Below are 15,734 nucleotides of genomic sequence, written 5' to 3' on the forward strand. Positions count from 1 at the left end.
AACTATGAATGAACTTCTCAGGCCACCCCCCCCCCCCCCCCCCCCCCCCCTTTTTTTTTGTGAAGACGAAGAATTTCTTAGAAACCGGACTCGGAGATCTCTAGCTCTGGATTAGGCCCGTTACTCGTTGGGCTCGGTGTAACGCGGCAAGAGCACCACTCGTTGGGCCAACCTGGACTCATCCTGCTGTTACGGGCCCAGCCCAGCTACTCCTGACTAGTGTAGATCCAGCCCACCAGGCGATCGCTGTGTGGTGCCCCGAGCAGCGTGGCGCGCACCGTGTCCCGAGGCAACAACGTTCACGTCGCCGCGCGGCCGCAGCCCTCAGGAGCAGCCGTTGGAGGCGACCCCACATGTCATCCGCAGAAAAATCCATCCCCCGAGGCATTTCCTCGTGTGTTTGTTTCGTGCGTGCTCTGCTCTGCCGCCTCCTCGCGTCGTCTCGGCTCCCCTCTGTCTTCCTCCTCCTCCCTGGCTTCCTCTCCGCCACCTCGAACACCCCAAAAATAATTTTAGCGGCATGCACGAGCGATTTTTTTTTTCCTCAACGAGACAGGGGGCGAAAGCAAACCCTAGCTGGCCGAATTCCGCCGCGCGCGGCAGGCATTGCCCTCCCTCCCGCGACTCGCGCGCGCCGGGAGCTAGGGCGGGCGGGCGGGGTGCGTGCGTGCGTGTCGCGCCCGATCGCCGGGCGGTCGTGTCGCGTCGTTAGCCGGCGGCGCTGGCGGGTGGGCGCTGGGTCGGCGGCGGCGGCGACAGCGGGCAGCACGGGGCCTCCCGATCATCGCTGGCGCCGCCGCTGCGGTCTGCAGGCTGGCTGGCCGCGGGCAAACGCGCCGTCGGCTGGTCCCGGGCGTCGCGGAGCAAGTGGACCCGGGGGCAGGCCGCCGGAGACGGCTTCGACGGCGACGGTGGACGGAATAAGCGCAAGGGGATGGCGCTGTTCCGAAGGCTCTTCTACCGGAAGCCGCCGGATCGGCTCCTCGAGATCGCCGACCGCGTCTACGGTACGGTAACCCCAAGCGCGCCTCCTCTTCGATTGGGGGAATTTAGGGGGATGTGTGCAATCGTGGTTCTATTGATTTTAGCACCGGAAATGCAGCTGCATTCTGTAATTTCGCTCAGTGCCGGAACAAATTTCTCTCAATGTTGTTTTCAGGCTTTCAGCTAACATGTCCTTCCTTGTGCATGCTGCATTTGCTTTCGGTGCCAGCATGATTTTGCAGACCCATTCTAGTTTCCTTAGAACTATGCTTCTCAAAAGGAAGGGTTTGCTCACTGTGTTCGACTGTTGCTGTAATTCTCCTTTGTTTATTACTGCACTTTGATAGCAACCTCGTTGGCTTGTGCAGGTAGGATAGATTCTGAAGTTCCTATGTTATGCAGAACATTTTGTGCTAAATAATGTTATATATTTATGGCTGATAAATGTAACCTCCATGTTTGAATATAGATCCCTCGTTGCCCTGCTGATGGGTTTTCTGTTGGTCAGTTGAGGAGCTGTGACATTTAGTCTATGCCTAATACGATAATGCTTGCTCATCAACAAGAACAATGTGATCATGTCTTAATCTGCTACTTCGCTATCAGAAAATTTTGAATGGGAAGTGCATTTTGGCCTTGCACCACCATGCTGCTAAAATGTTTGAAGACATGATCTAATTAAGTTCACATGAGTAGACATACTGATTGGAACTTTTGTGTTGCAGTTTTCAATTGTTTGCTGACGAGTTTTCGGTAGTGCAGCTAGGTGACTTCTTAGTAGGACTGACAGGATAATTCTCATGCCTTTATGCTTTGATTGAGTATGTCGGACCAAAGCTATCATGTATTGTTCTGCTACTTCCATAGTCCCGTATCAGAAAATTTTGAATGGGTGGCTTCTGGCCTTGCACCATACTGCTGTAATGTTTACAGACATTGTCAAATTAAGTCTGACATTAATGTGCAATGATTGGCCTGTTTGTGCTTGCAGTATTCGATTGTTGCTTCTCGACAGAAACCATGGACCAATACAGATACAAGAATTACCTGGACAGCATTATTTTGCAGCTTCGTGAACAGTTTGCAGATTCTTCATTGATGGTTCTCAACTTCAGAGATGAAGGAAAAAGTCTTATTTCAGGCATTTTCTCCAAGTACAATATTACAACCAAAGACTACCCTTGCAAGTATCTAGGATGCCCGTTACTTCCTTTGGATATCATTCTCCACTTCCTGAGGCTTAGTGAAAGGTGGCTTATGCTTGAAGGGCAGCAAAATATTCTGCTAATGCACTGTGAGAAAGATGGATGGCCAGTGTTGGCATTTATGCTTGCAGGTCTTCTTCTGTACAGGAAACAATATAATGGGGAGCAAAGAACTCTAGATATGGTGTACAAGCAAGCCCCTAAGGAGCTTCTTCAGATGCTAACCACATTGAATCCACAACCGTCTCATCTTCGATATCTTGGGTACATATGCAGAATGGATGATGACATAGGGTGGCCTACACAACCTATTCCTTTCACCTTGGATTGTGTAATTCTTAGAGAAATTCCAAATTTTGATGGAGTCGGTGGTTGTCGGCCAATTGTTCGAGTATATGGGCAGGATATTCCAACAACTGACAAAAGTCATGGTGTCGTTTCACCACCATCAAAGGCCAAAAAACATATTAGGCGTTACAGACAGGTACCATCAAGCATATTTTTTATCTAAATGGTTCTGCTATTTATTCAAGTTACTCGTTAACTATTTTTGCAGGCAGATAATGTGCCAGCGAAGTTAAATGTTGGATCCTGCGTCCAAGGTGATGTTGTCCTTGAATGTCTGCATGTGGATGATGGCCGAGGAAATGAAAGGTTAATGTTTAGGGTGATGTTCAATACCTTTTTCATCCAGTCTCACATTTTATTGTTGAACTTTGAGGACATCGATGTCCCTTGGGATGCAGATCACCAGTTCACAAAGAACTTCAAAGCAGAGGTAGGCCATGATTTTTCATGTATTCATGTGGCAATTCATCACCAACTATGTCAATGTTAATTGTGGGTGCATGCCTGAACCAGGTACTCTTTTCAGAGTTTGATGCTGAGTCTGATGCATCCACTGAAGTAGCACCTGATTATGATTATGATTATGATTATGATTACGATGATGATATGGATGTTGCCTCTGCTGACGAGTTCTTTGAAGCAGAAGAACTCTTCAGTAATGCTGATTCCCAAGAAGGAAATAAGGATGCTGATACTCTTTCTATAGCCTCAACAGATTATACTTCAACTCCAAGCGCCGAATGTTGGAAAAACTCACCATTTTCCAACTTTGAGCTGAATATTGGCATTGATGGATCGCGAGACAATAAAGCCGATGACTTGGGCTTGTCATTAGAAACAGTAAATGGTGGAAAGACATGCACATCCACTGAAGACAATACTATGCTCAACAATGAAACTGCAGTTGTTAAGTCAACTTTGGCAGCTACAATAGATGGAGACGCAGATAGCGGCATTTCAAGTTCTTCTACTTATAAAGAGGATGGTTTGTTTGAAAAGGGTAGTTCCAAGCAGGATATAAGGATGGGTTCCAATCAAGACTTGGGTCAGATTGATAATGTGTTGGTTAAGGAGGTGATTATATTAGAAACTAATAGTCCTAAGGACATACAGATGATCAAAGAGGTCATCATATCTGAAGTTACAACTCCCAAACAGGTAGTAGACGGGAATATGACAGAAACTGAATTAGATGAGACAGTCCACGATTCAGAAAGCATTGCATTGGCAGAAGCTGAGGATACAGAACAACTTAATATTTTTTGCAAACAGGATGAGGGACACAGTGTGCGAGATGAATATGCTGCTTATGACAATGGCATAGTGATTGAACAAGAAGAAAGCAGCAACGAAGAAAAACTTACCATCAGAGACACAAATTCAGAAGTGACTGAGCCCACAGATGAGAATAACAGGTTGGAGCTTCCATTATCAGGGATACCACATCTGCATTGTTCAAGCACTTCTCCGGGACTAAGTTCTGCCAAGGAAAATATTGATCAGCTTCATGCTTGCAGTAGTAATGGCACTGCAGAACAAAGGGCGGGAATTGACTCCAGGAGCCACTCTTCTAATATCTCTTGTGTGAACATTCTACCACAAGAATCTAGCTTGACAATAAACCATGCTTCAACTTCCATGAATGCAAATACAGATACAACCGATTCATCTCGATTGGTGCTAAAGAAAAAACCTTTTCAACCATTGTTGACATCTAGTCTTTTTGCTCCATCATCTCCCAGGCGCAATCTGCTTCGTGCTGCATCCACAGATTTGTCCTTTTTTTCTCCATCACAAACAGAATCTAAACAGAACTCTGTTACTTCTACAAGCGGAAGGGATGATCCATCTACATCTTCTGTGCTTCCACCATCTCAATGCTCCACAACCCTGGGATCATCATCCAAAATTTCTCTAGTACATCCTCCTCTGCGACCAATAAGAACGGTTTCATCTCTACCTTCATTATCATTTGATGCATACATAGAGATGTCGATGTATTCTTCAAGATCGCCCAAACACCAAGAGCATGCTAAACCTCCCTCAATACCACTACATCGATATCTTCACCCACCAATGACAGAGGAAAAGGATCTACATTCAGGTAGTCTAACTTTGCCTGCTTCTAACAAATATGCCCCTCAACCCCCATACCCACCTCCACTGCCACCTCAACATGATTCTTGCACCCAAAGTTGTTCGAGCACCCTAATATCTGAACATGAGCAAATAAGAGCTGATGGGTCTTGTTCCTTTAGTCCAGGTTGTAGACAAACTGTTCTCAACTTAAGCGATTCCTCGGTAACTTCACCCTCTAAAAGTAGTATAGCTGCAACAGAATATCCCTTAGGAGCCTCTGATTTCATAGATGAGAAAGTAACAAGTAGACCTAATATAGTAACTGGCATGGATTTCCCAATTACTAATGAAGATACAAATTCTCTGTTGCACATGTTGACTTGTTCTTCACCTCCCAAAACATTACAACATGGTGAACCACTACCGCCACCGCCACCTTTGCCTCCAGCACCACCACCATCACAATTACCACTGCCAACTATATGCAGTGACAGTGGATCAGTTCCACTGGTATACTCAAATCCATCTTCAGATTGTCCATATAAAGAACCAGCAATGCTACCAGAACACAAATCTGCTGTTCCATCTACTTCTCTAGAAGGACATGAAGCAAGTGAAGTTCGATTGCTTCAATCTGATATTACTGTTGAATTATCTTCATCAGAACATTCTGAGTATACAGTTCAGCATGTGTTTGGAAGCAGTGAAGATACAATTTCAAATATCTCATCCTCTATACCCGCAGCACCTCCATATCCAACGTTTCATATTGTAACAGATAATTCCTCAGGTTCAATATCTGCAGAGCAAGTAATTTGTGAGCAGCCTTTAGATCAAACGGCATTATCCATTCATTTGAGGCCATTCAAGATGGAGATATCACAAAATGAAACAATCAATGGAGTCTTGGCCTCTATAACTGATGATAAAGAACATGGAGGCATTACAATTCCACCATCGCCACAAAAGTTGCCTCAGCCTAGAGAACATATGAAACCTCCATCTCCACCACAACCACCACCTTGTCATGCAACACTTGTACCTTCTTTGTGCTTATCTTCAAATCCACCTTCTCCAAGAGAACGTTATGAAAATCCACCTTCTGCTTCACCTCCACCTTTTCCTAGAGAATCATTTGTTGCTCTACCTCCACCTCCAGCTCCACTCCCTAATCATCCATCTCTTCTTGGAAAACATATTAATCCATCTCCACCTCCACCTCCTCCACCTAGAGAAAATGAAGCACTTTGTCCTTTGGCTCTACTTTCACCTACAAGACATGTTATACCTCCACCACCAACTTTACTTCATATAGCAATCCAACCTACCTTTTCAGAGGACATTGTAATAGTTTCACCTTCACATTCAACAGGGGTAAATATAATTCCATTGCCACCACCACCTCCTAGAATGAATGAAATTTTGCCTCAACCTCTTGAGGGTGGACAATCGACATTGCCAGCTTCTCTTCTTGAAGTTACTAAAGAAATCCCACCTCCTCCTATCCTTCCCCCTGAAGGACAAAGGGGATCTCCATTGTCTACTCTTTGTGGAGGAATTGTGAATATTCCATTACCTCCACCTCCACTTCCTGGAGGACATGGAGAAGTTCCACTATCAACTCCTCTTAGAGGATCTGGGGCCATTCCACCTCCACCACCCTTTCCTAAAGGGCTAGGAGGAATTACATTGCCAATTGGATTTCACAGTGGAGATTTGTCATTCCTCCAACCTACCAGAGAATCTGAAAGTCCTTCATGCCTGCCACCTCCACCGCCACCGCCACCACTATCTTCCAATGGACACATAGGAGATCCTCCTCCTCCTCCACCACCACCACCACCACTTATGAGTGTATTTGTAGAGGCTCCGATCCCGCTGCCACCTCAAACAGTATGCGGAGGGGCTCCACCACCACCACCACCTCCTGGAGGACATGTAGGGCCTCCACCACCACCGCCACCTCCTGGAGGATATGCAGAAGCTCTAATGCCACCACCACCTCCCGGAGGATGTGTAGGGGCTCCACCACCACCACCACCTCCTGGAGGATATGCAGGAGCTCCATCGCCGCCGCCACCTCCTGGAGGATACATAGGAGCTCCACCACCATCGCCTCCATATGGAGGAATTGGAGTTCCTCCTCCTCCACCACCCTTTGGAGGAATAGGAGGAACTCCACCGCCTCCACCTCCAGCAGGGTTTCGAGGTGGAGCTCCAGCACCACCTCCTCCTCCTGGAGGTCATGGAGGTCCGCCACCTCCTCCTCCTAGAGGACATGGAGGAGTAGGTGGCCCCCCTCCCCCTCCTGGTGCACCTTCTCCTCCAATGCCTCCTGGAATGCCTGGTGGCCCCCCTCCTCCTCCAGGTGGAAGAGGGATGCCTACTCCACCCGGCGGAAGAGGACATGGCCTTGCTCGCTCATTAGGCCCGACATTACAAAGTGCAGTACGAAGGTCATCTCTAAAACCACTACATTGGGTCAAAGTAACAAGGGCAATGCAAGGAAGCTTGTGGGCAGAGCTACAAAAACAAGTGGACGCTAATAGGTACTATCAACTGTCAAATAGTTTCTCCACCTTTTAACTAGATTCATAATGGAAAAGGCTCTGATGATAAATGTCATCATGAACTTAATTCAATTCCCACATGTTTACTTAATTTGAATCTCATATTTTTTTACTGATTGTAGATTCTAGTGGCATTCAATGTATTTTCTCATCTTATTACTATTCTAACTGGTAATATGATCAATGCAGCCGTGCTGAATTCGATGTAAATGAACTGGAGTCTCTGTTTACTATTGCTCCAAAGACAAAAGCTGGCTCAAAATCAGAAGGCCGTGGAAAATCTCTTGGAACAAAATCTGATAAAGTTCAACTGGTAATTTACTAAGGACGATAGACAAGCCAATAGCCAATCTTGAGTTTCATGTACTTCCTTTTTTTGTTAACAGTTGCATGGAAGTATATTTCTTATAAGTTTGTTTCCTTTTTGGTTAATTACTTTTGTAGCCAACCAGCATTGCATGGTCTACGATACCGCATAATACATGTAAGGTTATGCTCAGATCCTAAACAGGCTAAACTAAGACCACCTTGCCAAGTTTCCCCAGTGACCTGAGTCATAGAAAAGTGTGCGAATATGCCAAAAAAAATTCTCGAATATGCAGGAGAGCTGCATATTATTGCATTAAGAAGAAGAGAATTTCAAGAGCCTTTTTCATGGCCTAAACTTGCTTTTTGTTCATTTGGTGTAAATAAGTCAATTTCAACAATATTGGAGTATCCATGCCAATTACGAGTTATGATTAGTGGATATCTTATTCTATTGCATCTTCTATTCCTATTTCCTAGTGTCTAAGATAGATATGCATGAAAAGTCCAATCCATGCTTCTTTTAGCGGCGACTGTGGATTCCATATTTATAGTCCATTTTAATACTTTAGCTCAAAATATACTCTTTTGGCACTAACATGCTGGCATTAAAGTTGTTTTTTTTTAAAAAAATGTTTCCTTGCAATAGAAATCCTTTACATGTGTTATTATTTTATTTAAAAGTCTGTTGGCGTCTTTGAAAAATCCACAGATCGATCTAAGACGGGCCAATAACACAGAGATCATGTTGACAAAAATCAAAATGCCGCTCCCTGATATGATGGTAAGTATATTTTGACCAGCAATGTGTCTATGCCGCTTTGCATTCTTGAATGACAAGGAATATGTCATAGTTGGAATGGAAAGCACATTGATTGTTTGCAACTTTTGAAGCATAAGTTAAATGATATCAATGCAGGGGCAATTCCATCAATTGCATGAGTTCCTTGTAAATAGTGTCGAAGCTTCCTGTGAACATTTATCATGGGCAATTATTTCCCTTTCATAGAAATGCATGAATCTTGATACTCATAGAAGATCCAATGTAGTTATCGTTAAACAGTTTTGTTGAAGTGAAAGCATTAATAAGTTTTTGGGGAAATTTTTGTTTGTCTCATTAATTTCTTCATTGATAAATGACAAGTGGCGCAGGTAGAAAAAACAAAATGACAGTATGTTTAGTGGAAAAAAGGGAGTTCCTACCTATACTTTTAGAATTGCTGTATTGGTTAGATGTGGATAAAATAACTGCATTTTTTTTCCACAATGGCAAAACCCAAATTTCATTGCTTCATGGCAACAAAATTACAAGCATTGTTAGATAAAATAACTGCATTGTGGCTGCATTTTTTTTTTCTGCCAGTCAGTCTGCATGTCTGCCTTGAATTTTTTAAGGTAATGTCTGCCTTGAATTGAAGATGCATTTTGTATATGGTAGAGTTTGCATATGGTTCGTCATCACACTTACTACTTTGACCAGATCTATCACAGTTATACACAATTTTACAGTCTAACAAAATTGTTGTAAAGTCATCAGCTTATTTAAGTCAGAATCACCTGTTTTTCATGAGTTTTACTTACTTCGTAATTAAAGCTGCTTCATTTATGACAATCTTCTCCCTAATTTTTTGTGGGAAATTTAGACAGAAATTAACCCCAAATTAGTGACTACTAGTCAAGTAAGTTTTGAAGTACATGCTTATATTTACTTTCTCTACTTATAACAGAGTGCTGCTCTAGCTTTGGATGATTCAGTTTTGGATGCTGATCAGATTGAAAATCTCATAAAATTTTGCCCTACAAAAGAGGAGATGGAACTTCTAAAGGTTGTTTTTGAATTAATATCTAAATTTTCCACATGTTTGAACCATTTTCTTCCCTGAATCTTGCAAAAATAAGGTCAATTATTTTGCACATTTTTTCCATCAGAACTACAGTGGGGACAAGGAAGCTCTTGGAAAGTGTGAGCATGTAAGCATCCATATTTTGTTTTATAGATAAACCCCTATGTGATTCACATGTTTATATATATATTTTCTAAGGATACAAATGTATACTGGAGCATTGCATAATTATTAAAAATCTTAACGTACCTGTTTTCCTTCAATTTACCTTGCTGCTGCCATCTGCAGTTCTTTCTAGAGTTAATGAAGGTGCCAAGGGTTGAATCTAAGCTTAAGATATTCGCTTTCAAGATTCAGTTTCAGTCTCAGGTCATATGCTGGTAACATTTTGGTATTTTGATCATTGAGATGTTCATGGATTTTCACCATCCAACTTTCTTCTTTTCCTCTTAGATTAGGGATGTTAGAAAGAATTTGCAGACTGTGTCATCTGCTTGTGAGGAGGTGCACATTTTCCTGAATTTTTATTTTTACATCTGGTATCCATGTTCATCATGAGAGAACTCATCCCTGATATGCCATTCAGCTCAGAAGCTCTGAGAAATTGAAGGTTATCATGAAGAACATTCTGTTAATTGGGAATACATTAAATCAAGGCACACCAAGAGGTAATGGACTTTCGCTTGTCGATGTTGTAAATATCTTTAAACTTTATTTATGCATGTATCTTCAGGCTCTGTTGGCCACTAAATAGGTTTAATTGCCAATACCTTATATTATCTTTTCTATTAGAAAGTAATATTCTTGCTGTTTCATTGCAGGCCAGGCTGTTGGTTTTCGCTTGGACAGCCTCCTAAAACTTATAGAGACCCGTGCCACTAGTGGTAGAATGACATTAATGCACTTTCTATGTAAGGTATGTAGAGAACTGAAATCCAAAATTTGAATAACAGAAAAGTAGCATTCATTTAAAAGATCATGTTCACATGGACCTTTTGTATTTTTTCTATACATCCATGTGTTGCAAATGAGCCTAGGATGGTTGAGGGTGTGAATGTAAGCCTAGACCACCCAAAGTTTGAGTCCTCATTGATGCAAATTTGTGTGCCTATTTTCTTCTTCATATAAAACCGCCTAGTTCCTGCTAGGTTGGCCTAGTTTTTTGGTTTTATTTTCCTGGTCATGCATGTGTTGAGCCATGTTCCATAACAAAACAAAGACACTGGATTTGTGATCTTCCCTACCTTGCTTGTACAACTACACATGCATCTTCCATTCCCAAATTCTTCTATTCTATTATTTATCATGGATAAGCGCATGCACAAAGAAGGCCTGCTGAGCTAAAGGTGAAAGAGGCAGTTTTGACATTACAAAATTGGACGTAACACCCAAGGGGTGTTGTTAATTAGGAAACTGAAAGTAGTGGCAAAAACAAGATGGAAGGTAAAAAGAGGAGTTGTGAATCAAAAGATGCATTTTAGTGATCAAAAAGACCATATTAGAAGTAGAAAATGAAACTGTTATTTTTTTTTTTGCCATTTCATATTGACTGGTATATTTCATATTCTGAGATTACTGTTTTCATATTTAAAGTTGAGCTTTTTGCAGAATCCTTATTGCATCATCTCTTATGTAACCTAAATTTTGGATTCTTTATGGTCATTGATACCATTTTCCTATGGTAACACCTTAGGGGGTGATTGGTTGCCCTGCTCGCGCCGTCCGGAGCCCCATCCGGCACCAAGTGGTGCACTGTGGCCATGTTTGGTTCCCCTCCTTGCACATTTTGCCTGCTTCGTTCCATTCATCTGCCCCCCCCCCCCCCCCCCCCCCCCCCCCCCCCCACTCCATCCCGCACGCCTCCGTCTTCTCAATTTCACCTTCCCTCACGAGCCGGGATGGCTTCATACACGCATGGTGTAGGGGCCCATGTGTCAGACACTCAAAACTTTGATGCATGCGTGCAACCAAACACGATCTTGTTTCGTACTGGACCAACAACAAAGACAACCAAACACAACAAAGTGCATAGTCTTATCATGGCTGGAAAGAGCCTGGACAGCCACTCCATCCCGGCTCGCTGACCCTTGAGCAACCAATCACCCCCTTAGCGGATGGTAGCGCGGGATATGTTCTCATTATGTGATGGGAACATATCTTGTCAATGACTGCTTATTTCGCACCGGTACAGTTTCTTCAGAACTTAATGACTGGTTTAAATGTACTTCAGTCCCTTGCAGAGAAGTCACCGGAAGTAATGGATTTTCATGAGGATCTTGTCAACTTGGAAGCTTGTTCAAAGGTAATTTGCTTCTCTGACTAATATGGATAACCTCAACTGACAGAATTTGTTAAATATTCTGGAGTTACTGTAAACAGTTGCAACTGAAAGCATTGGCGGAGGAGCAGCTGGCAGTCGTAAAGGGGCTGGAGAAAGTTGAACAGGAGCTAACTGCTTCAGAAAGTGATGGGCCGGTTTCTGATGTTTTCCGTAAGGTATTTTCACAACTTTTTGTGCTGTTTAGAGTTCCTTCTCTATTTGAAATGTTTCTGGTGGCCAGTATTTTGTAGTTTTGGTTGTGTCATCATGTGGAATCCTTAATGTTCGCTTAAAAGATTGAGCCTTTGATTAATTATCTCCTCATTCAATGCAATGTAGACTTTGAAGGAGTTCATTGATTGTTCCAGTGCTGATGTACGCTCCCTATCAGCATTCTATTCTGAAGTAGTAAGTCATTTGTCATCATCCATGCTTCCATTATGAACACTTTGTGCTTTAGATTTGCCCCTTTTAACTTATTCACTGCTTACAGGGTAAAAGCGCAGATGCACTTGCTCTTTATTTTGGAGAAGACCCTGCAAAATTTCCTTTTGAGCAAGGTAATATTCATGCCAATAGATCCATGGAAATGGTTTACCTTAGGTGGGAAAGGATATTTTTCATGGATGGAAACGGTTTTCTTCCATTTTAACTGCATCCATGGAAATGGTTTTTATTCCATTTACTATGGTGGTAAAGCTGTGATCCAGATAACATGCTTTTTATCATTGACACTTCTGGATTCCAGTACGAGGAGCATAGTTTATATGGATTTGTTTAGGCTGGGTTAAAGCGGTGACAGTAGCCTGCACCTCCTTTCAGTTTGTTTTATGCATCAACACACTTCTGTTAAAAAAAAACTACATTGACACTTGAACTGGAAGTCAGCGTTCCAGAAATTGCTTCAGAGACTTTAGTATTCCTAGCATACAATTCAGACAGGGGCTAAGCATCTTGCTGGGCTGGGATGGGCGATCAGCACATCTGATGCAGGGGTGGCTCGCACTAGACTGTAATCACAGTGCTAGGCTTATCCGGTTGCTCTTGTTGACAGTATAAGCTCCTGATGTACTCTCTCGTCGAGTGTGTGCCAATTCTGCCCATGTTGTAAGCTTTAAAATATATTTGTTCTTAAAAGATGTGCAGCTCTCCTGCGTATTCTCTAAAAAAAGCCCTAGCCAGCAGAAGGTGTGACATTTAATCCCAGCTGGATTGTTGTCGATATTGTCCAAGCTGCTCCAATAGACCAGTCTGTGGTGATTTGAGCTTGTTCCCAGTTCCCTCCATACAAAGTCATACATTTCATAGTGACCGGGAACCAGGCTCTTTGCAGCCTTATTAACACTGGTTGGGACCACCATTTACATATGATCTACTCTTGTCTGACTTCCTTCTGTGCTGCACCAATACTCAAGCCTGGTCTTTATTAGTCTCTTGTAGTTTTTTCTTTCATCGGTGGTTTTGCTTTGCCACATCCTCTATTTTAGACAGTCAATATGGCAAATAGATATCTGTGAAACGAGTTGTATGTCCCAACGAGTTGTCAATGTGATGTGGTGGTGGTTGAGTTGTACAGCACTGGCAGAGTTGTGGTTGCAAAAGGGGTTTTGCCGGTTTTCTCCCCCCAAAAAAACCGTGTCTTAGTTATGACATTGTACCATAGTTATTTGAAGTGTAGTGCACCCCTTAGTTGTAAGGTTTTTGTTTCCGGTGGGCCAATTCTCTTTGTCTGATAATACCACAGTGAAGCAAAAGCTTTCCGTCCTTTCAATAAAAAAACGTGAACTACATCAGTTGTTTTTATGTGATTTTCTACTTGCTTTAGCTTCGATCCATTCTTTCTTTTTCCTTTTTTTAAATGCATTAGCAGTGTACTGCTTGGGTTTCCTGAGCTACAAACAAATCTGTGGTTTTACAACCTTATTAGTTCTAACTAATCTTTAAAACATTTGCAGTTGCTACAACTCTTCTGACCTTTGTGGGGTTGTTTCGGAAAGCTCATGATGAGAACCTCAAGCAAATTGAGGCTGAGAAGAAGAAAGCCCAGAAAGAAGCTGAAAAAGAGGCAAACCAGGACAAAACTCCTGTAAAATCAAAAAATGGGAATGCTGATAAATCACCAAGATCACCATCAACCTTCAAATGATGTACGGCAAAAGTTCACATGGTCATCATTTCTTTCTCAACGAATGCCCACCTTTGCTGGCCTGGGCACAATTTCGCAAGCATCAATAGTATACAAATCCATAAATTCCTTGTGGACAACTCATGCTTACAAGACAAGGTAACAAATAGTCTCTTTCATATATGTGTAATGTTCTGTTCTAACAGGTGAAATATGTATACTTGTCAGTACCACCCTAACACATAGTCACTTCCCTTTTTCCAGATGCTTTTGGTTCAACATCCATGCCTGTATCTTATGACACTGTACAAAGCTCACCCCACACAAAGTTAGGTTCTTCTGTACAAAGTCCATACTAGTCCACACAAAGTTAGGTTCTTCTGTACAAAGTCCATACTAGATCTTTCTTTTTTCCCCTTCTGTTTATACTAGCAGCAGTAGTAGGTCAGTGCTTGTAAACTAGAAATAGGAGTGTAGGCAGTGATCAGTAGATGGTCAGAAGCAATATAAAGGATTAGTGCTACCACAGGCAGGTTCCTAACCAGGGTAAAGATGAGTATATAGCCATGTTCTTTGACTAATTGACTACAGCAAAGTGTTTATGCATGACGCCTGTCACAAGTGTCTAGAGTCAACTAATACTCGGTCAAAATGTGAGCTTCAGTGTTTTCATGACACTAGTTTCTGTTGTAGAGAAAAAAGGTCACCTCTTGCTTATTTGCATTGCTTTGCATTCTCATTTCTTTCGCACCTTCTCCTATAATCGATGTTACGGTTTTCATGACACTAGTTTCTGTTGTAGAGAAATAGAAAACAGTGCCACTAGGACTGTAATGATGTAACTCCATACATCTGACGGTCTATTTCTGTTTAGAATCAGAAATGAAAAGGAAAATTTGGCTGATACTTGTACAGAAGGAAATACTTTCAACTCTCTGATATCAAGAAGAGGGTTTTCTTCAAACTCTGATACTTGGTAATTCTATATTTTGCATGAGTGGGAATTAGGCGTGGTTAGAAAACCTCTGCAGCTGTCACACAACAGTTGTATTTGAATTAGGCAAAAACAGGATGATCATACATGTGCAGAAATACATACAGTATATTGCTTGTCGAGAAATTCTAACTTGTGAGTGTGCTACAAACAATCCGGATTTGAATTTGTCGAGGTTTAGTTTGTTGACAGGCACTTGTTTGAGATTCGTCAACCTACTAAAGTACAACGTTGACATACTCAGGAAAAAAACTGTCATGTGCAAGGAAATAAATTTCTGTTTTATAATCATGACTCCAATTGAACTTAAAGCTTCCCTAATGAAGTGAAACACTGATTTGTTTAACAGCTCGGGAGTAGATAGGTAACTCTGGCGGGCAAGTATGGCTTGGTGGATGGGACCTTTCAGGAGTCAGGTCGTCTTAGTTTCAGGGTTCCAAGTTCTATGGGCACGTGAAGCAGCCGGCCTCGCCACTCTACTGCATGCTCGGCTTACTCCCCGAGCTGCTGATGATCTTCAAGAGCTGTCACTTATGCTGCACTCTAGTGCAAGTCCAACCTCATGAAGAAGAACATTTTGGATGATGACACTTGTGAGCTATGCAATGGCAGCAGCGAGGATGTGGACCACATCATCTCCGGGTGCCCCTTCACCAAAAGCTTCTGGGAAAAGATTGGGTGGGAGAGCAGTCAAGTGGCCAATGTGGAGGCTCTCTGAACTACTAGAACCCCAACAGGTACACCACCAAACGCAGCGCCAAGCCTCATCCTTATCCTCTGCTGGGAACTTCGGAAGCATCGGCATGATGTGGTTTTCAGGCAAATGACACCCAACGTTGACCGCCTGATCGCAGCCTGCAAAGCGTCTGTCCGGCTGTGGTTATGCCGAGTGCCTAGGAAGTTGTTGGGACACGGTTACGAGCCGCGGAGGCTAGAGTTCACGACGACGGTAAAGAACT

The 15,734-nt window shown here is 42.7% G+C and overlaps 1 protein-coding gene across 4 annotated transcripts; it reads left to right on the forward strand.

The window, feature by feature from the left end:
* Nucleotides 1-708: 708 nt before the first annotated feature.
* LOC136534820 (formin-like protein 12) lies at nucleotides 709-14,681 on the forward strand. Of its 4 annotated transcripts, XM_066527185.1 has the most exons (19): nucleotides 709-1,007; nucleotides 1,976-2,673; nucleotides 2,746-2,967; nucleotides 3,051-7,165; nucleotides 7,376-7,499; nucleotides 8,205-8,276; nucleotides 9,220-9,318; nucleotides 9,422-9,463; nucleotides 9,625-9,705; nucleotides 9,790-9,840; nucleotides 9,923-10,004; nucleotides 10,158-10,252; nucleotides 11,567-11,638; nucleotides 11,716-11,832; nucleotides 11,996-12,064; nucleotides 12,150-12,216; nucleotides 13,612-13,940; nucleotides 14,046-14,114; nucleotides 14,156-14,681. In XM_066527185.1, the coding sequence occupies exons 1-17, from the start codon at nucleotides 935-937 to the stop codon at nucleotides 13,800-13,802; spliced, it is 6,270 nt and encodes a 2,089-aa protein (XP_066383282.1). In that variant the 5' UTR covers nucleotides 709-934; the 3' UTR covers nucleotides 13,803-13,940; nucleotides 14,046-14,114; nucleotides 14,156-14,681. The 4 variants fall into 4 exon arrangements, with proteins under 4 accessions (XP_066383282.1, XP_066383280.1, XP_066383283.1 ...); XM_066527183.1 differs by having other exon boundaries at nucleotides 14,046-14,681; XM_066527186.1 differs by lacking the exons at nucleotides 11,996-12,064; nucleotides 12,150-12,216; nucleotides 13,612-13,940; nucleotides 14,046-14,114; nucleotides 14,156-14,681 and having other exon boundaries at nucleotides 11,577-11,638.
* Nucleotides 14,682-15,734: the final 1,053 nt, after the last annotated feature.

Source organism: Miscanthus floridulus, unplaced genomic scaffold (genome assembly GCF_019320115.1).
Source record: "Miscanthus floridulus cultivar M001 unplaced genomic scaffold, ASM1932011v1 os_2329_1, whole genome shotgun sequence".
In the NCBI taxonomy this organism is placed as follows: Eukaryota; Viridiplantae; Streptophyta; class Magnoliopsida; order Poales; family Poaceae; genus Miscanthus; species Miscanthus floridulus.

Excerpts from the sequence above, each read along its gene's own strand:
- LOC136534820 (XM_066527183.1), top strand. The coding sequence starts at position 935 with ATGGCGCTGTTCCGAAGGCTCTTCTACCGGAAGCCGCCGGATCGGCTC. Across the intron at positions 11,833-11,995 it reads TTTCTGATGTTTTCCGTAAG|ACTTTGAAGGAGTTCATTGA; the intron begins GTATTTTCACAA and ends AATGCAATGTAG. Across the intron at positions 12,217-13,611 it reads AAAATTTCCTTTTGAGCAAG|TTGCTACAACTCTTCTGACC; the intron begins GTAATATTCATG and ends AAACATTTGCAG.